Source organism: Vicugna pacos, chromosome 35 (genome assembly GCF_048564905.1).
Source record: "Vicugna pacos chromosome 35, VicPac4, whole genome shotgun sequence".
In the NCBI taxonomy this organism is placed as follows: domain Eukaryota; kingdom Metazoa; phylum Chordata; class Mammalia; order Artiodactyla; family Camelidae; genus Vicugna; species Vicugna pacos.
Window position 1 is genome coordinate 31798344 of NC_133021.1, and position 22396 is coordinate 31820739.

At 47.6% G+C, this 22396-nt stretch overlaps 1 protein-coding gene across 4 annotated transcripts in view; it reads left to right on the top strand.

The window, feature by feature from the left end:
- SFMBT2 (Scm like with four mbt domains 2) overlaps positions 1-22396 on the top strand; it is a 149971-nt gene that overhangs the window by 106282 nt on the left and 21293 nt on the right. For all 4 annotated transcript variants that reach the window (XM_072954947.1, XM_072954946.1, XM_031670859.2 and 1 more), the window contains 5 exons: positions 7869-7982; positions 11333-11375; positions 13222-13292; positions 14791-14930; positions 21594-21703. In XM_072954947.1, coding sequence (XP_072811048.1) covers positions 7869-7982; positions 11333-11375; positions 13222-13292; positions 14791-14930; positions 21594-21703 — 478 coding nt within the window. The remainder of the gene's footprint in view (positions 1-7868; positions 7983-11332; positions 11376-13221; positions 13293-14790; positions 14931-21593; positions 21704-22396) is intronic.

Consider the following 22396-nt stretch of genomic DNA (forward strand, 5'->3'; position numbering starts at 1 on the left):
ACAGCTCAGTGGGAGAGCGTGTGCTTAGCGTGCACGAGGTCCTGGGTTCAATCCCCAGTACCTCCATTAAAAAGACAAACCTAATTATCTCCCTACCCCCCCCAAAAAAAGATAGTTGCCCTGGACTGGGGAGAAGGGGAAAAAGGAATTAGGAGCAATGTTTAGTGTATATTTAACATTTTTGACAGTCTTTCCTCCTCAGTGCTGTTTTTCTTTGGATATAAATTTCTGGTTTTATGGCGCACATCGGTTCACTTCAGCTCTTTCTCTTGTTCCCCGGAGGCCTCTCGTCCATGAGTAAGGAAGGTCAGTTAGCATTAGGAAGCAGGTCTGAAAGCGGATCATGCATTTTTCCAGACCTTATGTATTAAAAGAATTTTCAAGAATAGTTTGTTGAATTTTGTGTATCTGATGTTATTGGTCAAAGTTCCGCATTTATCTCTTTAGTCAAAGTTCAGATTCACCCAGTCTGCTTAATCTTTCTTAAATTTTGAGTTTGGGGGGTTTTGTTTTGTTTTTTTTGTCCCTTAGCCGAACATTGACCTTTTAGTCAAAGTTAACAGCAAGCTTAATGGGACTTCTTTCTTAGTATCTCAGACTTTCACATATACGGTATTTCCTTTCCTCAGTCCTGGGGACAAAAATATTACAGATTCACGATAGTCACTTTGTGGCAGTTAAATTGCTTTTATGATGATGGTGAGCCCAATTGTCGACCGTTTATATGACACTTTAAATTTATAAGGTGCTTCATAACAATTTATTAGTTATTTTTATGTATTAAATTGATCTGAAATACTTCCAACCCATGGCTAATTGACTACTTTTAGGTAATTAGAATGATCGTTTTAATTTAATATTTGACTTCTCGTGAAGTCAGGTGGTTCTTTTAAGTGTCAGTAAAGGAGCTGATGCTGAAGAGACAGCGGTGAGGTCAGTGTGATGTTACTTTGGGTGCATGTTGGAAAGGATGTCAAGTTCTCACGCACTCGCCAGCGAGCCGGGTGGTGTGTGCTGCGGGGGTCTGTGTTCAGGGAGGGCAGCTGCGGTGCTTTCTCTGATGTTAACGTTCTGCTCCAGGTTGTCATCTCTGCAGTTGCAAGCATTGTTCAGATTACACGAATTACCTTCAGTGTTCATTCCTCTCGAACCATTGCCCCCCATGCCGGCTCACACACCCCCTGGTCTGCATCCGCGTCTCCGTGACCACGTCATGCTCCATTCATGTTCCTGCAGGACAGACGGGCTGTGCGTGTTCTGTCTGTCCCCGAAGCGCATTAACTCACAGCGCTGGGGGCGGGTGACATGTTTGCACGGCCATCCTTGGTTTCTCTTAGCCCCACTGATGTGAACACTCGTTTCGAAGAGGCGCGATACTCTCCATATTCCTGAATGTTAGGGATTTCAGCCTTTTAGCTGACACAGAAATCCCTTTCAGGTCGTAAAAAGGCGTCACAGTCTGCAGGCTTCATTTCTGCGGGGTTCTTTAGCCCTTTCATTGTTTCCGCTACAGGAAATTTTGTAGAGAGTTCTAGAACATGCAGAGCAAAACCTGACATCCGCTGGCTGCACAGAATCCGCGGGGCATTTAGGGTCTCACTGCTTCCCAGGCAGACGTGCAGCCGGTGGCTTCTCCTTGCCCAGGGCAGCCTATCCGTCTGTGCCTCTCAGAGGTTCCGGTCCGTCCACACCACTGTCTGCCCAGGGCCCCGAGGCCTGAATTGCCTTCCTTTTACCCTGAACTTTGTAGACTCTCAAATACGTTTGATGAATGAATAAATGAACAAGCAAACAGAAGAATGAATGAATGAGATGCCACCCTGACTAAGTAAGGTCAATAGAGTTTCTTGCCCAAGCCCTTTGTGGAAAGATTGATGGCATCACAGGCGTGGAGGGGAAAGCCAAGACCAGGGTGGGCATGAAATTTGATTTCCCTCAAGGGTCGAGGTCTGTCTTGTACCAGATTCCTGTGAAGTTAAATCTGGGACCTGGCGATCTTAGCGCAACTGAGAAACCGCTGACCTTCGAGAATGGTCCCCAGGACCCCCTCTCCATCTGCATCCTCTCACTGCCAGCCTGTTTCTAAGTCTTCATCTCTTAGGCTGTCAGCAGTCAGCCAACTGCTTTCTCTCCCACTTTCATGGAGATAGAAGAGTCAGTTTTATACAAGACAATCATTGCCTTCTTCCTAAGATTCAGCGAGTCTGTGTTTGCTACGGAGCAGAGACTCAAATTTCCTAACTCGGCACTCAGCCGCCCCTCCCGACGTACGCATCTGCTCCCTGGGCATGTGATCCGGAGTATTTCGTGAGCATCTCTGTTCTTACTTGTGCAGCCCTGTGAAATGCAGAAAGTAGCAGCTTCTGCCTTACAGGAGGCTTGTGGGGATGGGCGGCGTGAACCCGCACCTGTAAAGTGCTGTAGTTGTGTTGGGCACATTGTAGTGTGTAAGTGGAGGAGCTTGATGAGCAGCAAGAAAGGCAGCTCCACTTCATTTCAGCCTCACCCCCTGGCATAACCCGTGTGCCGCCCGCCTGGACCCTCCCTGTCTGCCAGCATCTGGCATCTTCATGGATGTGCCCGCGGTTCACACAGCGCGGTGTTGGCACAGGAGTTCACCCGTGCTCTGCCTGCTAAAATGCTAGCTGAATAGTTAACAAGGAATAAATAAAATCTGTGTTGCTGAACGAGGCTGTGATGTCAGATACCAGCAGCCCCCTCAGAACCGCTGTCTTGCTAACCGAATTTTGAGACCATGAGATAATTTTATACTTGTAAAATTCAGAGACTCCTTGGTCAGCTTTTTTTTCCCCGTGTGCTTGGTTCAGTTCCAGGAAACCACCTTCCACATCATAATTTGTCCTGTTAAAATGCAGATTCCTGGGGCTACCCAAGGCCTTGTACCCCTGAGTCCTGGGAGCAGGGTCAGGGAATCTGTATTTTAAAGTCACCCTCCCCAGATGGTTCTTACGCAGAGAGAGTTGGTAAGGGACTCTAGGAGCTCAGGTGGGCAAGGCGTGGTGGCGTGATTCCAAGAACCTTGGGGGAGGCCTCCTCTTCTGTGCAGGAGACCAGGTGCAGAAACTGCCCTTTAAGCCTCCCTGGAATTGGTGAAAAAGTCAGGTGGTTAATAAGCATTTCACAGAGATCTGCAAAAATGAACCAAGGGAGGATGCAGATGTGAAATTAAGTCTATTTCAAGCCAGCGTGGCTTTTTTTTTTTTTTTAATCTTTAAAAAGAGGTCTGGCCTGCGAGAGACATTTTTGGGAGGAGCTGCTTCAGCAGATCTGCGTGTCTTGGGCGCAGGAGATACACGTCCTTGCACAGTGAAGGGAGGTGTCACAGAGGGGTGCTGTCTGTGAACAGGCTGTTAAGACTCCAATTCAGTTTTGTCCCAAAAGCCAGTGCTCCGTCGGACAGGTTCTTAGTGGCCAGCAGCAGACCTGGCTCTGGCTTTCCTAAGCAAAATGGGAATGTGGGGGGAAGGCCCAGAGTGGGGATCGCCTTTCCCGAAGGCGGCCGCAGGCAGGTCTGGGCTTCCATGGGGCCGTTGTCGTGAACGTGACTTTTGATGGACCACGTTCTCCTGCAGGAGGCCCGAGCCCGTGGTCCTGGGCCTGCGGACGGTGGATCTGACCCCTCGCCTTCTGGCTGCCTTTAATGGAAGTTCTGCAGAAGGGATATGGGGCCCTAGCAGGAACAAGACAGACGCTAAACAGACAACACCTCCCCCTCAAGAAAAGAAAAAAAATACGGAAACAAAAACAAGAGGGAGGAAGCAAGCACCTCCTCAGATGCTTTCTGAGGCTCTCGAGCTAGATTGCCGGGATTCAGATCCTGGTCCAGCTCCTGCCGGCTGTGTGAGCTTTTTCTGACCCTTAGTTTACTCCTGTATAAAATGGGGATGAAAACAGTCCGATTGTGCTATAAGGCTCTGCTATCCTGTGTGTGGCACTCTCCCTCCGCTCACACATTTAATCCCATTTCTGTGGTTTTCCTTCGGATCGGTTCCTATCCCGTGCTGGTCTTGCCAAGCCACGCTTTCGTCCGTCTCTTTATTCCTTAGGAGTTTAGCTCCGAAGGTGGCAGGGGACACTCTGAGATCTTCTGTAGGCCGGCGTCTGCAGGTGCAGGGCCTGTGCTGGATGGCGGACGGGGTCTCCAGCACCAGCTCATCACAATTCGGTGTGGCCTTTATTAATGAGGGTCCTGAACACAGTTAACTGGGTTCAGTAAATACCTCTTGCCTTTCCCCCCAGGCCGGCTTTTACTCGAGATGCAGGGGTTGCTCCGACTCTGTTACTGAAGCCCGTGAACGTCACTTACCTTCCTCCATGGTTCACTGTTGGCCTCTGCCCTCATAGCCCTCTCGCCTCTGGCCCCCAGGCTTGTTCTCTTCCGTAATTATCTGGGAATGAAGCAGTTACGTGGTGGGAGGAACTGGATTGGGTTCTGTTCCTGGGAGGGTACCTCAGCGTCATCGCAGCTTTATTGTTTCGTCCTGATGCTCCGAATTGAACCGGTCACCGATTCTGTTGCAAGGCCCCGAGTCCTTTGCTGGGTTAAGTCTTGAGACGGTCCGCAGCTAGACGGGCAGGAGGAACTTCATGGAAGTGGATGATCTCTGCTGGTCTGAGGACAGAGACTCAGGAGGTAGCCAGTTGCTAAAATCTTTCAAGGTTCCAGAGTGAGTCCTACAAACTTACACCCTTGTACAGTTGGAAAGGCTTTCTCCTCTTTGCAGTGAAATGGCCCAGCGCAGGTTTTCTTTTTTATTTTTTTAATTGAAATATAGTCAGTTACAGTGTGTCCGTTTCTGGTGTACAGCACAATGTCCCAGTCATGCATAAATATATATACACACATGTATTCATTTTCATATTCTTTTTCATCGTTGTAGCTTAATTTCCTTTTCAGGTCCTCTGTTAGTCTGACCTCTGGGGCAATGCTGTATGCAGATGAGAGCCTCCTTTCTCCTCTGATCATCTTTGTTGTGTTGTTACTGTGACGATGGTGAGGTTGGCATCGTGACATGGTAATTCATTCACAAGGGCCAGAAATACACAAAATACCTTTTTCCACATTGTCTCCCCCATCTTGCCCCACTGCCAGTGCTGTTCTCAGCAGACACCCACTGAATTAGGATTTTTCATTTCTTCCAGATTTATCTTCTGCACATGTATATAAATATGTTATTTGCCCCCTTTAAAGCAGATGGTGGCAAGCTAAATATACAGTGTTCTGTGCCCTGCTTTTCTTTTACTCAAATATACATCTGTACGTGTAAATATATAAAGGGGTTTCTCATTCTTTTTTATAGCGCAGAATATTCTATCATGTGGAAGTACCATGACTTATTTAAGTACTTACCCATAGATGGAGATTTAGGCTTCCTGGTGGTTTTTGAGATGAAAGTCCTGGGTAAGAATGAGTAAGTTTTATTCATCTTGACTTGGTGCAACTGAAGCAAAAATCAGAGATCACGTACAGCCTTGTGTTGTTTATGAGAGACGTTTCTACAAAATGACGACAAGCAACGCAGAGGTCCTTAGTGGAACATCTCGCTTTGCGTAGGTGGTTTTGGCCATCCTAGAATAAGCAGGAAGGAATACTGGCAACGTGTTTAATGACTTAGTTTTGTAAGCTCCTGATTCTCCAGTCTTAGGAAACAATGGTTATGTGTTAAAGAATTATTGTGAGTCCAGCCAGATATGTCTGGATCCGTAAGATGGATAAAGGGAAATACAGAATTCTTGCCCCTCCTTCAGGATAGGACGGACAGGGTTTCAGGATCAGAAGTGCCTTCCCGGGTAATAAATACCGCACGTTCCCAGCATCTCTTGCTCCACAGATGCCTGAAGGGCTAAATTTGGGGCTGGAAGGAAGGCAGGGTTAGAACTTTCTTGAGAACGTGGTGGCTGACCCAGTGTAGCTCGTAAGTATTTGTTTAATGAATGGGAAGCATGATCAAATAATTTCAAAGTATGGTAAAGCCAGCCTTAGAAATACATGACTGTATACATTGTTACAGAAGTGTCTGTGTTCAAGTATGAATATGAAGTGATGTGCAAACCAGCAGGACATCAGAAGACAAAAATAACTCAGGGAGGAGTAAGCCATGAAGTTCACTTTGTGCTTCCTCTTGAAAATACTGTTGACCTGGAAAATCTAGTTTGTACCCAGGCATACACCGGGAAATACAAACGTATCCCGTAGATGAATTCAACCTGTTAGTAAACCTGTTGGGTGGCAAGAAGTAATGTGCTGTCTTTGTATTTTTGTGGGTCTGAAGAGGACACACCCTGTGTCATGGGAAACAGACCCTTTTCACTGGACAAGGGTCCTTCTGGACAAGAAAAATCACTTCCACGTTTGAAGCCGCTTGGAGAGTTTCTTAGCCTCTTGCCTGTTCGGGAGGTCTTGTTAATTTAGTGATTCTTTGGCCGATAGGTTAAGTGTTGTTTGAGCCGTGTAAGACAGAATGCCTTCTATTTACTCAGTAGCAACCCCTGTAAATAATCCCCCAAGTAATGCCCGTAAATCCCCTCGAGTTCTTTTAGCTGGTGTATCTTTCAGATGGTAGGAGAGTTCAGTGAAAAGCAAGCTAGGATGGATAATCACGGTGATGACTTTCTTTGAGAACAAAGCAGAAGTTATGCGTGCCTCCCGGTGGTGATACGACGCGTGTGTAAGAACCCTTTGTCAGAGTGTCCGGGGCACTGTGTGTGCACAGAGTGTTTTCGTGCTAAACTGGGAACCTACGTGTATCAAATAACGTGCTCCTGTTTTTCACAGTGCCTACTTTGTGACGGGAAGTCACAGAGACGGGGAGCCAGCGTAGCTGAAGTGGTTTGGACCATCTTGTGTTTGCCAGGATTTAGCTTCAGGAAGTTACGTTTTAGGGGGACTGTGACCCAGAGTTCATCAGATGACGTGTGACAACGTGGGTGTGTGCTTGGGGTTCTGCTGTTACTTTCATCTCGATTCTCGGTGAAGAAACCAAAGCGAAGCAACACTAAGTGGTTAGAGCCAGGGAGTCATTCTGTTAACAGCGTTCTTATCTTGTGATTCTTGGTTCAGGAGTGTCTTCCCTCAAAGTGTAGAATTCGGTGTAGAATTTGCTTCCCTTCACAGGTTTGCTGAGTCCTACATTTGTTCTCTCAGGAGCCGGAGTTCCTTGAACCCTTCGCTCACATGTGATCCAGATCTTTTCTTTCTTACAGAATCTCTCGGCTGGGATGCCGACTCAGCGCAGGGCGTCATTATGATGGTGAAACAGGAGGCCGTCCTTAGGTTCCCCACTAAAGAGACATTCCTGTGTAAAGGACTTGTGTGTGACGTGGCAAAAGTGTGCTGACCACACACTGAGTTCAGAATAAGTGACTCCAGTCACGTGTAAATGAACACGTCCCCTAGGAAGTTGCATTGTCCGCGTTCGCCGCTCAGCGCCGGTGTTGCTGAGTCTCTTAACTGGGACGTTTAACTTTCAGTGGTTGAAGGTTGCCCTTTGCTTGGTGTTGGGGGAAGGATGGCTCGCTGCCCCACCAACCCACAGGCTGGACCACGTTTCCTTAATTTCCAAGCTGTTCTTAGAGAAAGAACGATGCTTGTTTTTTTTCCCGGCACTTCTGGCCCAGCTGCCAAGTGTTACCAGATTCCTCCCTCTTCCTCTCTTTTCCAAACCCTGTTTGTCTGGACGCCTTGCACTCTTGCTGTTTGGCATTTCAGGCTTTTGTGTCGGTCGTACGACACCGTCGGCTTTATGGCGTGTTTCCCTCCATCTCAGGGATGCTCTGTGTTTCCCCTCCTCCTTCCGTGTCTCTGTTGGTAAAACCTGCCTGCAGCTGTTGTCTCGGCTTCCCCGCAGGTCTGCAGAGTCCGGCTCCAGAGTTCATTGTCGATGTTGAGTCCATGGACATCTTCCCCGTGGGCTGGTGTGAGGCCAACTCCTACCCTCTGACCACACCGCACAAGACGGTCTGTAAGTACCGCCCGGCTCGGAGCCCAGGTGCATGACGCCTGGGATTCAGATGAGTAAACAGGCACTTTTGTAAAGAGAATTAGTAGAGCCATGGTGTAAACTTCAGAAAAGTTCCTTGATTTCACCCAGATTATTTTTATCTCATTTGTCCTTTAAAGTGTCTGCCCGAGTTTAACATTTGGAAGCATTTCCCGGGTTGACAAACTGAGTCACAGTGATGAGGCAGTTAAAGGCACACGGAGAGGCAGGGATGGACATCCGGAACCTTCGCTCCCCATTTCGTATACAGTTCAGTCTCTTGATTAGAAAAAAAAAATGAAGCCAACCGCTCTATGTTTGTATGATCATATCTGAGAAAGAACTAGTTTTTCTCATGAGGTTCACCCCCAGAGCATCACCATGGGCCCCAATAATTTACTGAGATAAACACTGAACTGCTTCTAACACTGACTAGTGACATTTCAAATGTTCTTTGAAATGTGTGCATCACATCTGTCTGATCACAAAAATACCAAATTAAACAGTATTGATAGCTGAACAACCCAGCATCTGTCTGTCTCTGTTTCTCTGTCTCTGTCTCTCTCTCTCACATACACACCCCCCTCCTTAAATATATACAAGCGTGTGTTTTAACGTGTCATCACCCTGAAATGGTAGCCGTCTACAAATCTTCAGACCTAATAAATCTTGGCATTTTTTTATTCCACCCTAATGCGCATCCAAAGTATTCCTTAAAACTTTGATCCTTAAAGATCAAGAGTTGTAAATTTCTGTGAAATAGGTCACGTTTCTAATACTTCATTAATTTACAGGCTAGCTTACTTCTTTAGCATCCTATGATACGGTTCACTTCTGTAGGTGCTCAGAACACTGCTCTCAAGTCCCATCCCGTGGTGAACCTCCCATTGCCTGGTGTCAGCAGGTTTTGAAGCACACTTAAGGGTCCTACTGCATATCAGTGAGAGTAGGATGTGGCATTATCTGCCGGAAGCAAAGTCGGGGCCCCGATCTTAGACGGAGGTGGGTTTTAAGAGATTCTTTCCTCCGGGCACTGTACTGGGCACTGAATCCAATGAGAAGACCACCTTGCCCTCACTTTAAACTATTTCCAAAAATTGGAGCGTAGGATAATTATTTCAGTCTCAAGGCTGTTCTTTTTCTTTTTCTCTTTTTCTCACTTAGAAGGAGGGGGTGGGTCCCTGACTCTCAGCCCCCACGGCCACTAGCCCGGTCCTCCCTGGGCTGCCTCGGGTTTGGGCCCAACCTCCTGCCCTTGGTTCTGCCTCGGACAGAAACTCGTGCCCTGTCGCCCCTTCCCGCTTCCTGTGGATCTGGGGGGTGACAAGCGCTTTGAGTGTTTCTGCACAAAATCACACACGGGTTAAGGTGAACACAATCCTGTGTCCTCTCTGCTTTCTGTGTTGCTTCCCGGCCCCTTGAGTTTGCCTCCTTGTCGGAACGTCGCCCAGGTCAGGCCCCGCACCGTCTTCGCAAAGGCTGAGTTAGACGAGGGGGCTGTGCTCACCTTTCACTGTAGGGACCAGTGTTTATGCGTCCCCGTAGTCATTGCAGGCAGACCTTGTCTTCACAGATACAGTGTTTTTTGTTTTGTTTTGTTTTTACAAATTGAAGGTGCCTTCCCTCTGTCAAATAACTGTATTGGCACCATTTTTCCAACAGCATTTGCTTACTTCACATCCCATTTTGGTAATTCTTGCAATATTTCTTTAGAAAACCTTTTTTTGTTGTCTTTTTTCTTGAGGGGTAATTAGGTTTATTCATTTGTTTCCTTTTAGAGGAGGTACTGGGGATTGAACCCAGGACCTTGTGCATGCTAAGCATGCACTCTGCCACTTGAGCTACACCCACCCTCCCCCCGATTCTCACACTGTCTCTAACTTTTTCAGTATTATTACAGTTGTTACGGTGATCGGTGATCAGTGATCTCTGCTGTCACTACTGCAACTCACCGAAGGCTCAGATGATGGTGAAAATTCCCTGAGACTCCTTTGTTGCAGTACTTGCTTTGTTGGGGTGATCTGGCAGTGGACCCACAGTATCTCTGAGGTCTGCCTGTGCTGGAATTAGATACTAGATCAAGTCAAGAAGAGATGAACTCTGAGTCACTCTTCCACTCATTTATTCTTGCTTTCATTTTATCTCTCACACATACATTTTGCTTTGAAGAGGCGAAGTCTAAATAAACCTGCCAAACTCCGACAGCTTTAGAAGTTCTGTTAGGATTAATTCATGCTAACGTTGGAAGAGTCAGAATTATCTAAGCCCAAGTTAATAGATGCCAGAAGCTCTGGTCTGTCCTTGTTAAGCTGACTTTATTTTATTATTACCTTTTCTATTCTTTTTATCGAAGTATACTCAATTTACAATATTGTGTTAATTTCTGGTGTACAGCACAGTGGTTCAGTTATGTATATATATTCCTTTTCATGTTCTTTTTCATCATGGGCCATTACAAGGTATTGAATGTGGTTCCCTGTGCTGTACAGTAGGACCCTGTTGTCTATTTTTTATGTAGCAGTTAGTATCTACAAATCCTGAGCTCCCAACTTGTCCCTCCCCACCCCCTTTCTCCCCCTTAACCATAAGTTTGTTATCTGTGTCTGTAAGTCTGTCTCTGTTTTGTAAATAAGTTCATTTGTGTCCTTTTGTTTTTTTTTTTTAAAGATTCCACATGTGAATGGTATCGTATGGTATTTGTCTTTCTCTGTCTGGCTGACTTCACTTAGTCTGATAATCTCTAGTTCCATCCATGTTGCTTGATTTTAACCAATTATAAATGTAAACTGGAAATGGTCTTATCCCGAAGTTTACTGTTGGGTGATTTATGTCACCATTTGACAGACATATTTGCCAGTCTTCCTTTTAATGATAAAGTGTTTCAGTTTATAAACATGCCTCTAATCCTAATTCGGGAGCAGGCTGTTATGGTAGCATTATTTGACTTATCGCACGTCCTGTGGGAAAAAAGTCATCTGGATAATCGCGCTGACACCCCCGCTGATCTTACCAGCTCTGTTCCTGGGAAGTTTGCTATGTGCGTTCTTTTTGTTTGTATTAGAAGCATATTTTAGGAGAAAGTAGCCAGTGTAGTGATAAGATTAAATACACTAAATTCTATTTAGACCTCATTTCTGTGAAGTCAGAGTCTACTTCATGCTGGAGGAAACATGCTGGAGGAAAAAAATCACGATACAAATGCAGTAACTTTTTTGTACTTAAATTGTTACTTTAAAATGGACGCAGTTTTACACTGAGCTGTTTTTAAAAAATGCTTACTCCTAACTCTCTACCAAAGCTGCCTTTTTTCCCCTTTTTTGAATGTGTTACAGCACAAAAGAAGAGAAAGATCGCAGTTGTGCAACCAGAGAAACAGTAAGTTTTTTTCTCCCCCTCAAAAATGACGTGATAAACTCCGACGCATCTTTTAAGAGGCTGGGAATCAGGGCTGTTCTGGGGAGGGGCTCGGTGACCCCCAGCGGAACAGTGAAGGGCACAGCCAGATACACCTCAGGTTACTTACTGTGCGTCTCATACGTACAGGCCGCAGGGCCTGCTTGTGCAGGAATTTCTTCTCCCGATAGTGACTTCAGTTTTGTCCCACCTCAGCGGGCCCGCAGGGCGGCCCAGTCTCACACGCTGCTGCTGGGTGAGGCTGTGATGGTGGCACTTAAGGCCCTGGGGTGGGGGACCCCCCCACAGCTGCCTGTCCCCACTCAGTGACCCCCTCCCCTGCCACGTCCAGGCCTCAGCTCAGCCCTGTCCCAGCCGGGGGAGCTGGAGTGAGACGCTCTAGTTCTGTGTCCTCCATGCCCTCCTTTGTAAAATACCCATTTCTCGGGGGTTTTAAGAAGATTAAATTAGATTCCATGTGAAGAATATGTGGGCGTCCATTGCTGAACAAACGTAGGTTACCCCGTGTTTTGACTGTAATTTTCTGAGGAAGGAGGGTGCTCGGCAGCGTGTGAACATGCAGGCGATATGATTTTGGAAAACTCTTAACTGTTGGAAGCCTTTTCATATATTGGAAAATACCTGGGATGTACCACAGTCATGTCACATCCCTTACCAGGTGATTCTGGTTTCTGAATGTACTGATGGGAAAGGAATTGAGAGCAGCTCTTTTTTTTTTTTTTTCTCATGTACCCAAGTTGAAACTTAAGTAAAATGAAATTGAATAACAACTGCATTGTTGTTCGATGTGAATGGCAGTTTTGTGGGTACTCTTTTCACATTTCCAAACACAGTGCATCAGGTTAATAATCTAGCTCCCAATTCGCCTGGATAATGTTGAAATAAAAAGTGAAAAACAGAATTTGAACCCGTGACTCCTAAACTTGCAGTCCATGGATCAGCAGCTGTCAACCCTGACTTGCCTGTGTCACTAGGCAGCCCGTTAGAACAGATTGCTGGGCCCTGTCTGCAGAATTCCTGACTCAGGATGTCCCCGGTGGGGACTGAGCATCCACAAGGGTGGCAGGTTTCCAGGTGATGCTGACCTGACGGTTTGGGGACCCTTTGAGAACCACTGCCCTCGATGACCCCATTAAGGTCTCTCGTTACAGTTTCCTTTGAGTTCACTTAGCGTTTCAACTGTGTGGTTTCTACGTAGTCAACCCGGGTATCCCTCTGGAACCCTGGTTGCCTCTTTCGCCCTGAGGCTGCCATTTTTCTGTTTACTCAGCAACTTTTAGTGAGCTGTAACGCAGACTTCAGTCCTCGGCTGATCAGCCTGCATCACATTTCAGGAAATCATCCATTCGTAGGTTTTCTCTAAAGATCTTTTCAGTGTGGCCACGACCCACACAAGCACAGACCCCAGGAATCGAAGGTCAGCAGAAAGTTCTTTTAAGTAGACATGGACGAGAAGTCTGACTTCCGCGAGAGCTGACGCAAGGTGGTGTTTCTGCATGTCCTGAATGTAACTAGGACGTGATTCTAATTCCGTCACGAGCGACAGGCCCTCAAGTGACCTAGAAGAACGAGAGCCTCAGAGATCAGTGATGGTCACTCGAGGGGCAGGTGATCTGTCGGCTTCTTGGCATTATTGGGAGAACGGCCCCTGGTGGTCTCACCTGTCCTTACGGATGCCAGGCTGGATCTCACGTTCTCAGCTTAGATCTGTCTCATAGCTGCTTTCAGTTATGAAAAAACTTTGGAAGGTACCAGTTGTCTCCTGAAGGGTGTGACCCACGAGATTTTTTCTTTTCTTTGTCAACAGATTGCCATCCACAGTGCCTGTTGAGAAAATACCTCATGACCTTTGTTTATTCCCTCACCTGGACGCCACAGGTAAACCAGCTGCTTGGGGCTCCCGTCTGTCCCCCCGTGCGTTGCTCTGAGTGGAGACGTGGCTGTATTTTTCGGTCAACATGAGACTCAGCTTTGAGCCTACTGTCTTTTTCTCTATTGCTGCCTAGTAACAGATACCTACTTAAAAAAAAAATTCCAAGCTGCATTCTCAATGCCTCTTCTTTTCTGCTTCTTGGCCAGTAGCTCTAGACACTTCTCTTGGTCTGAGGAGAAAGAGGATCTGTGTGTTTCTTGGAAATTACGAGTCCAGTTAGGACTGTGGATCACGAAGAATCACGTGGAAAAGAAAGAGCTGAAAATACCATTATTAGGGATTTTTGGGGAACATTTTATGCCAATTGTACAAGTATTTTATATTGCTGGTTAATACTCAAGTCCCTTCGGGTTTTTGAATTGTTCCTTCAAACCCTCCGTGTTTGAATAGCTGGTTGGGAACAGTGTATTTTTTTTTTAATGTATGAAGTCCTGCAACTTAACAGTACCGTTTAAAAACGCAAATGCGAGTGACCCTCTGACCACAGATCTGATTATAGACGTGTTTGTACATCAAGTAATATCTTTGATGAAGAAGTCTATTTTCCAGTCAATAGGAAACCTGTTCTGAATTCCAGGGTTAAAATCCACGGGCCGTGGAGGACTCCTGCTAGTCAGAGTTCTCTGTAGGAAAGAGAGCAATTTGATGAGTAAACTTACGGATACTGGTTTTTTCCTGAAGGTCTGGGCAGAGTCATCCTGCCCCCAAATTTCCGTGTAAATGCAGCTGTGGACTTTTTTTTTTTTTTGCCTGTCTTAAGAAATTCAGACTTCAGGATGGCTTTAAGAGAACCATGTCAGGATATGTACAAAGTGGAAACAAGTGGCTATCCGTCAGTAAGAGAATGGAAAACTCACATTCAAACGCTCTAGTCACCCAATGGAACACTATGCAGAAGTGAAAAGGGAATGGCTGCTCTAGGTAGACATTTACCGACATGGATGGAGCTCAGAAACCTCATGTTGCACTAACAAAATGTTGCAGAAAACCATTTATGGAATATTTTTAAAAATAATCCAAACACCCTGTATTGCTTGTAAATACACACATACATAGGTGTGTGGTGAAGCCTCTAGCTTGCCTGGGAAGGATTTGTGGCAGCTTCAGGGTCCTGGATGCCTGGGAGGAAAGATTGGGCGGTTTCCAGGGTAGGACAGAGGGGAGCTTAGCTGTGTAACTGGGTTTTTTTTCTTCCCTTCTTAAGCCACGTTGTGTGATACTTCAGTTGTCACTGTCTTAGTTTTTGCATTTTGTGTCTTGCATCCTGCCTAGTAAACAGAAAAGGTCATTTGCGTGGTAGAAAACATGATCAGGATGTCGAAGATCTTACTGTGGCTGTGAAGCGTGCTGGTGTGAGGACGCGGTGCACCTCTGCATATGGAGTGGCCTCAGCGAGTCTTTGTTCGGTCCCTTAAGCCTCTGCTGTGTCTCCCTTCCCTGCAGGGACTGTCAACGGGAAGTACTGCTGTCCGCAGCTCTTCATCAATCACCGGTGCTTCTCAGGCCCTTACCTCAACAAGGGGAGGATCGCAGAGCTCCCGCAGTCCGTGGGGCCAGGCAAATGCGTGCTGGTCCTTAAAGAGGTAAAGCACGGTCACCGGGGCCCAGTGTTCACGGGGTGTCTGCCTGGGGCGCCATGTCTGCAGGGCGTCCAGGAAGTTTGGGTCAACTCGGGCGAGGCTCCCCAAGCACCTCCGTTCTCTGGATCCCGCGGGCTGGAGGCGGGTCACCTGCGGATGGAAATGGTGGTGCTGCCCGTAGCGGGCTCCCAGTCCAGTGGGAGGCATGCGCCTTCTGCCCCTGAAAGGCAGTGCTGGGTTTGAATGAAGAGCTCCGGTCGGCCGTGCTCAGTGGAGGGTTTAGGAGGAGAGATGAAGTTTTCTCTGATGAGGTAAGGAGGCCAGGAGGACAAGAAAAGGGCTTTCAGAGATGGCGCGGGGTATCACGGAGGACGGACACGCCTGGACCCTGTGTGGCTGCTGCTCTCCCTCCCTCCACGGCACCCCGCACGGCGCCTGAGGTGCATTCCCCGAGGTGTTTACTTGGGAGCATTTGACACATAAAATGTGTGGAAGGTGGTTCCTGCCCGTCCTGACCTCCGCTCAGTGGGAGAGACACAAGCAATCGGCACATTCAGGGTACTCAGCATCTCAGGAGTGGTGACAGGGTGGGCCCGGCGCCTGGAGGTCTCAGGCATGTCCTCACAGCCTGGGGGAAGGGGGAGCACGCAGCCTGCCCCAGGGGAGGGAAGAGCATCTGGGAGGCCTGGAGCATCCGTGGGATCGAGGAGGGGGAAACGGGAAGGCGCGCGTGCAGCACCGCATCCGTCAGAGCTGAGAGGTTGGGCGTGGAAAGTGCAGAAATCTGAATTCAGCATCTCCTGTGGGCCTGGACCCGGGCCCTTTGCCTGCGTTCTTGTTCAGACCTGCTTTCCTTGAGATCTGATACCTTCACGCGTGATGTCCTGAAGTCAGACAGCGCAGGTCTGGCCCAGCCCAAGTGGCGAGTGGGTCCCACAGGAGAGGGTGGCGGATGGAGAGGCAGCAGCTCTCAGAGGTCGTAGTGACTTCGGGGAGTAGATCCCGGTGGATGTTAGTCAAGGGAGAAACCAAACCCAGATTCCACGTAGAAAAGTCTGTCGTGATGTAAAGTGAGACCCCCCTGGACCAGGAATGGACTGACCTGAGGCCCCCGCATCCTTGCCGTGGCCACGTCATCTGCCCGAGTCTGTGCCTGTGTGTGTTGCCCATGATCAGAATGGAACCCACAAGCTGACAAAAAAGCGGTGACCTGGCGGGTTTGTTTAAAGTCCCTGCGAGACCGTTGCACACCCGTGTGAGTCCAGTGAGGTCCTCAGTCACCTGCGGGCCCCGTTAGCAAACAGGGTGACCTCAGGATCAGTCTCTCTCTAGCGCCCGGCTGTTTGATTTTCCTCCATGATTTTTTAAAGTCAGCGGTAGTTAGCTCTGATCAGTTCTCTGATCGGTGCCAGCAGCCAAGTTTAAAAGCCAGGCCAGAGCTGTTTTCTGATGACAGAACTAGTTTTTTGCTGATGTTCAGAAAATGCACGAGGCAGGAAGGAAAGAAGAAAAAAAAAAGAAGCAAGCACTTCAGTTCTGAGAGTGCAAGAAAAATGTAGGTTCCGCCAAGCCAGTATGTATGCCAATGCTCCTGCTTGGGCACAGGACCTCTGCGGGGTTCCAGGTTGCATTTTACTTCCAGAGAAGGAGGTAGCTGGAGCGAAGACAGAGCACGTTTGGTTTTTCCAGGCCATCAGCATTCGTAGTTAAAGGTTTTTGTATTTTTGGAAAATGTGGAATGATGGTGGTTTTTCCTCGGTCTGGTTCTTCTGGAAATAGGTAATGTCTGTGCGTGTGGCTGCGGCGCTGGCCTTTGAAGAGGGGTCCTGAACTCTGAGAGGGCGGTGGACCAGGAGGGAGGGGGTTTCTGGCAAATCCAGGGACTGGGGGTGGGGGGGGTGGATGCATGTCTCTGTTCACTTCCTGGGGAGAGAGCGTCCTCGTGTTAGACTTGAGGGGGTTTGGAGGGACTAAGAGGTCTCGATTCCTGTGGGAGGGCAGCAGAGGTAGACAGGTGACCTCCAATAGCTGGGCTCCATCAGGTCCAGTCACCCTGCACAGGGGATCAGGACCAGCAGGCCAGGCAGGGAGGGGGCAGGTCCAGTCCATCCACAGGGTCTCAGGGCCTGGAGCATCTGGTGGGACCGCTGGGCACAGTGACATGGAGGGTGGGATCTGTAATGACAGGCAGTAAGTGTAGGTGTTCGTTGTAAATGAAACCCATGTGCCCAGGTTGGTCATCACCAGCCAGGACTGTCCTTTTCTACCCCAGATGCTTCCCCATGCACGGCTGCCCCGGGAACGCCAGGGCCTCCCAAAGACAAATACAGATCTGCACAGGCCCCCTGTGAATTCACCTCCCACCTGAGGTCACCGGCATCGTGGGATAGAGTCTCGCCGGCCGTTCGCAGGGGTGTTCGGGGAACTTCTGCTTAATGCCTTGTCCGCAGGCTCGTGGGTCGCCGGGTCTGGGCTGTTGACTTTGTGTCCAGGGCAGAGGGCAGGTGTGTGCTCGTGCCCCTGGGTGAGAGAGGGAGCAAGTGAACCCAGGAGAAGGTCGGGGAGAAGGGCATCGGATGTATTTGCCCACGTCCACGTGTCCTGGGATGAAAAGTTCGGCTTCTGAAACAGATGCATAATGAGATGGGAGAACACCGAGTCCTGCCGGCAGAAATGACTGAAAACACCGCCCTCGCGGAGAAGCAGAGTCTCAGTTTTCACCGCGACCCTCAAGGCCGTGGATTTAGAGGCAGCCCACCAGGATAAAATCCCACGGTGGCTCGCGGAGGTTTGGGGTTTTGCCCACATTTGCCCGTGGTTCTTCTTGAACGTGGTTTAGTTTAAATCATTTGTTTTTGTTTTTGGTTTTTTTTGGGGGGGGTGAGGAGGTAGTTAGGTTTATTTGTTTGTTGGTTTGTTTATTAATTATTATTGTTTTTTTACTGGAGGTACTGGGGGCTGAACCCAGCACCTCGTGCATGCTAGGTACATACTTTACCACTAAGCTATACCCTCACCCCCATGGTTTAAACCATTTGGGGTGTGTAACCTCTGTTTTTAGCACAAAAGAGAATCTGTCTTCCTTCTGTTAAATCAGCCCAGCCCAAGCTGCAGAAGCCGTATTTGCATTCTGAAGTGTTTTCTAATGTTGACGCTCAGAGAACTAATTTTCCTCTTAGTTTCCTGCACTTTCAACGTTGTTATAACTTTAATTGCAGGATATGGTTGAGGCTGGAAATTATCTAAATTACTTCCAGTGTTTTGGGAGAGGGTTTCATGGTCGTGAATATGAAAGGAAATCATGGAGTCCTGTAATTTCATGAAATGAACAGAAAAGAACCCCATCCATTGGCACAACCTTTAGAGTGCTGACCCTGTGCTTGGGAATGGGGGTTGGCGAGCATTCATCCCGTGGCTCCTGGGTACCAGCCACTTCAGGAGCTTCTAAGGAGAGTTACTTTGCAAAGATGTAAAACTGAAATGTAAATTCAGGCCAGTGAGTTTGGAGAGATTGAAGGCACAGGGAGAGTTTATTTTATGGGTTGATGAGGACCACATTCATATCAAGAAGAAGGCTACCTTTCAACATTTCTTATATGCCAAGAAGTTAACCTCTTTTATTTCTCATAACATCCTTATGAAGGAGGAAATTCTTTCCTTCTACTCTCTTAGGTTCAGCGACTGGGGCCTGTAAATTAAACCAACAAAAAAGCAAGTTCATAGGAGAAAAGGTTTGAAAAACATGAAAACAGAAAACAAATGAAACTGAAAAGTAATGAAAACCCAAAGAAGCCTGTAGGCTTGAGATTTTTACGTACCGTTTTCATAAAAGGCAATAGATTGTGTAGAGGTGATTAGACAAAGGGCAGGAGGTCTGGGCTCTTAGGCGTGTTAAATATATGGGGGAACCTAATGGAAGAGAAGGGTAATTTTAACAAGATTTGTTTGTGCAGAGTCATCTCAGTGCCATCTTTCTTTCTCCAGTGACAAGGATTGCTCTCTTCCTGGTATGGGACAGAGGAGGGGGACAGCTTCACAAAGGGAATTTTATGCCCTGCTTCTAGGCAGAAAGGGGAAGGGCAGAGAATTCCTTCTGTGTCTACTGTTTCTCAGTTGTTTCAAGGCAAAATTAATCTTATACCAAAGCGGCCTATTTTGAGGTGGCCTCTTCCAGCCCCCTTCATTGTGAACCAGATAAGTGACAGTGTTCCCATTATACAGACGAGGGCAGTCAGTCAAGCATCTTGCCTCCCTAAGCTGGATTTGCTTCTAAGGGATGGAACTGGGATTTGATCCAAGATCTGTCCAACTTTACAAAGCCTATTGCTCTTCTGTTACAATACACGATGGGGACTGCTGTGTGGAAGTGGGTTCCCAGTAAACATTTCAGGAACCCTAAGAAATCCACCGAGTCGTTGCTCTAGTGTTCATTTCCTCCTTTGAGTTACTCCAACCAACTTCCTGCCAGTTTCCTGGGAAGGGTGGTCATTGGCTTCACGGCTAACATCCTGCTTGTTAATTGGGGGCAGAGTTCACGCTACCCTTTTGGATCAAAAGCATGATAACTTGAATTCTGCTGTTCTGCGTGGTACAGTAATTCAGTCCAACTTGGGTCATAACAGCTGTCAAATCAGTTATTTTCGTGGAGGTAACACACTGAGAAGTCAGGTACACAAGAAGTATTCAGCTCACAGTTCCAAGGTTTTGTAGAGAGCTTGCTGAACTTACAGACGAAGGATAAGGCACCAGGAAGATGATTCAATATCGTGAGCTTTTTACGATTTAATTGCTGCCTGTCCCCACGCGGAATTGAACCCTGGAAGGCATTTTCTTTTCACCGTCACAAAATGCATTTTGATAGGCAGCAAATAAGATGCAACTCTGGGGTTTTCTTGGCCAAACACAATGAAAAAGACTCAGTTGAAATTTGATTGTCTGTTGATAAACACTTTGTGCATTATTTCAGCCAGTTCCAACTGGATTTATTTTTAAATTCGGTTTCTGGAAATTGTTCTGACAGTAAGTAATAAAATCAGATGGTGATTCTAATACAGAAAACAGAAACACACCAGGATGGCAGGTACTGCCGTGTCCTGGCCTCTTAGCACCCTGACTGAGCCGTGTTCTCTGGATGGGGAGTCTTGGGGCCCTTGGAACATAGCAGGGTGCTACCCAGGCAAGAAAAAAACCAGTTTCCATGCTGACTGCAGGGTAGAGAATACTTTAATACTGAATCCTCTGTCATGAGCAAGCTTTGTTGTTTTGCAGAAGTAAATCAGGGTACAAACCACACTGGTTACATCCTGAACCACACCAGATACATGAAAACTGCAACTTGAGAGTTTCTGCCACATGCTTTCACCTTCCTCCTTCCCGTTGACACTGGCCTGGTCACCAAAAAATAGTAGGTGCTTCAGCCATACTGTCCATGTCCTCCCAAACTCGGCGACATAGCTTCCTCACAGTCTCAGAGGTGTTTCACCCTGAAGCGTGACGCGTGACCTCAGGGCCTGGCTTGCTCCTCTCTTGGACGGGGAGAGACTTCAGGAACAGCGGGCGCTGTGTCCTGACTGTGTGCTCCTGGGCCTGGCACATGGCAGGTCCTCAGCAACTGGGCATTTCATGGACCAAAGCCCCTTCGGTCCCAGTGGTCCTTCATGCGCTGCATGGCACCGTCACATGTTTTGAGCTCTCTGTGCAGATGACAGCAGCTCACAAGCATGCCAGAGTCATCCGTGTTCAGCGGTCATGATGATGTCTTACGGAAAACGAGTGCCCCAGAGCATATCATCGAGGCTTTAGAAGGGAGATGTCTCAGGGGAGGGGACAGCCCAGTGGTAGAGCGCCTGCTTAACGTGCACAAGGTCCAGGGTTCAGTCCCCAGGACCTCCGTTAAAAAATGAATAAACCTAACACTCCCCCCAAAAAATGAAAAAACAAATTTAAAAAGAAGAAAATATATATTAAAAGGAAACAAAGAATTAAAAGAATAAGGGAGATGTCTGGTCCTCCTGGGAGTGTCGCAGTGGCTGTAACAACGTGCTTACTTTCTTGCGTTTGGGACTTGGGAGAGACGGGGTGTTGTGAGGAAGCTCTCTGATGGTGTTAGCAGCCAGACTTCCTTCTGAAACACTCACATGTCTGAGAAAATTGTCCTAATATTAAACAGCTATAAATTGGGTCAGTATCAGGTGAGTTTCAAATAATTTGTGAACCTCCCATACAGATATCTGAACCCTGCCTGGAAGTTGTCTCTGTCTTAGTGATCCCTTTTGAAATATATATGTAAGAATAAAGCAGAATTCTTAGTGACCAGTCAGTCATATTAGAGAGGAATCCCACTGAAGGGTCGTCGGTGGCTCTCTGGAGAAGATGGTTCTGTTTTTCTGCATCCGGAAATGTTAGCAGGAGCGTGCTGCTTTCTCTCGCCAGGGTTGCCCTCTCCTGGGTAGAGGCGTTGGCCTTTGTCACCCTTTCTGTCCCGTCGATGGTGAGCCGCATCAGTGCTAGCCTGCACAACCCTCCCTCCGACGTCATCCCAGCCTGTCCCTTGATGGAGGCGACAGCACAAAGCCCTGAAGGGTCAGCGGGCTGGTTTGCAAAGCGGCCTCGTTTGGGCAGAAACGGAGGCGGAGGGAGTTCACAGTGGTCCCTTTTCCCCGACAGGTCCTCAGCATGATCATCAACGCCGCCTACAAGCCCGGGAGGGTGCTGCGCGAGCTGCAGCTGGTGGAGGACCCACACTGGAATTTTCAGGAGGAGACGCTGAAGGCGAAGTAAGTGTTTTCAGTTCTGGAGAACCAGGGCCCTTAGCAGTCCTCGCCTGCCGCTTTGAAACTTGTCACTGCTCTTATTTGGCCTCGTCCAGAGGAATGGACACGAACCAGAGGCCTGTCCTTCTGCTGTTCTGTGTCCCGAGTGCAGATTTATTGGCGTATTTGCTGTACAGAGTTGCCTTAAGCTTTAGGATCCTTGAAGTGAAGAAGAGCTGCTTACCTGATACTTGATTGTGTTAAACGTTCAGAATAAAAACCTACTGTGCTTTGGGGCCAGTAGATGATTTGATCCAAAGGGAAACGTATATAAAATGAGGATTTCCTTTTGGTCACTACACATTTTTCATCTTAATATTTGATACCGTAGAGTTTGTGCCAGATAAAAACGCTAGCTACTTTGAGAGTTGACGGTTTTAAAAAATAGGAAGAACCAATAAAACCTCTGGTTTTGGTCAGTGAGCTGTGGGTGGGCATGTAGTTGGTCCCTTATTTCATTTGGAAATAGGCTAAGTGGAGAGGTGATACTTTGCTTTGCTTGATGTTTCTTGATCTCTGAAATTGAGGATGCCCACGGGCTGGCGGGCTAGAGCTCGGCTGTTTAGGAGACAGACAGAGAAAGACCCATTTCTCAAGATGACTTCCTGTTGCATCGTTGCTTTGGCGGTTTGAGAGGACTTTTAATTCACTCATTGT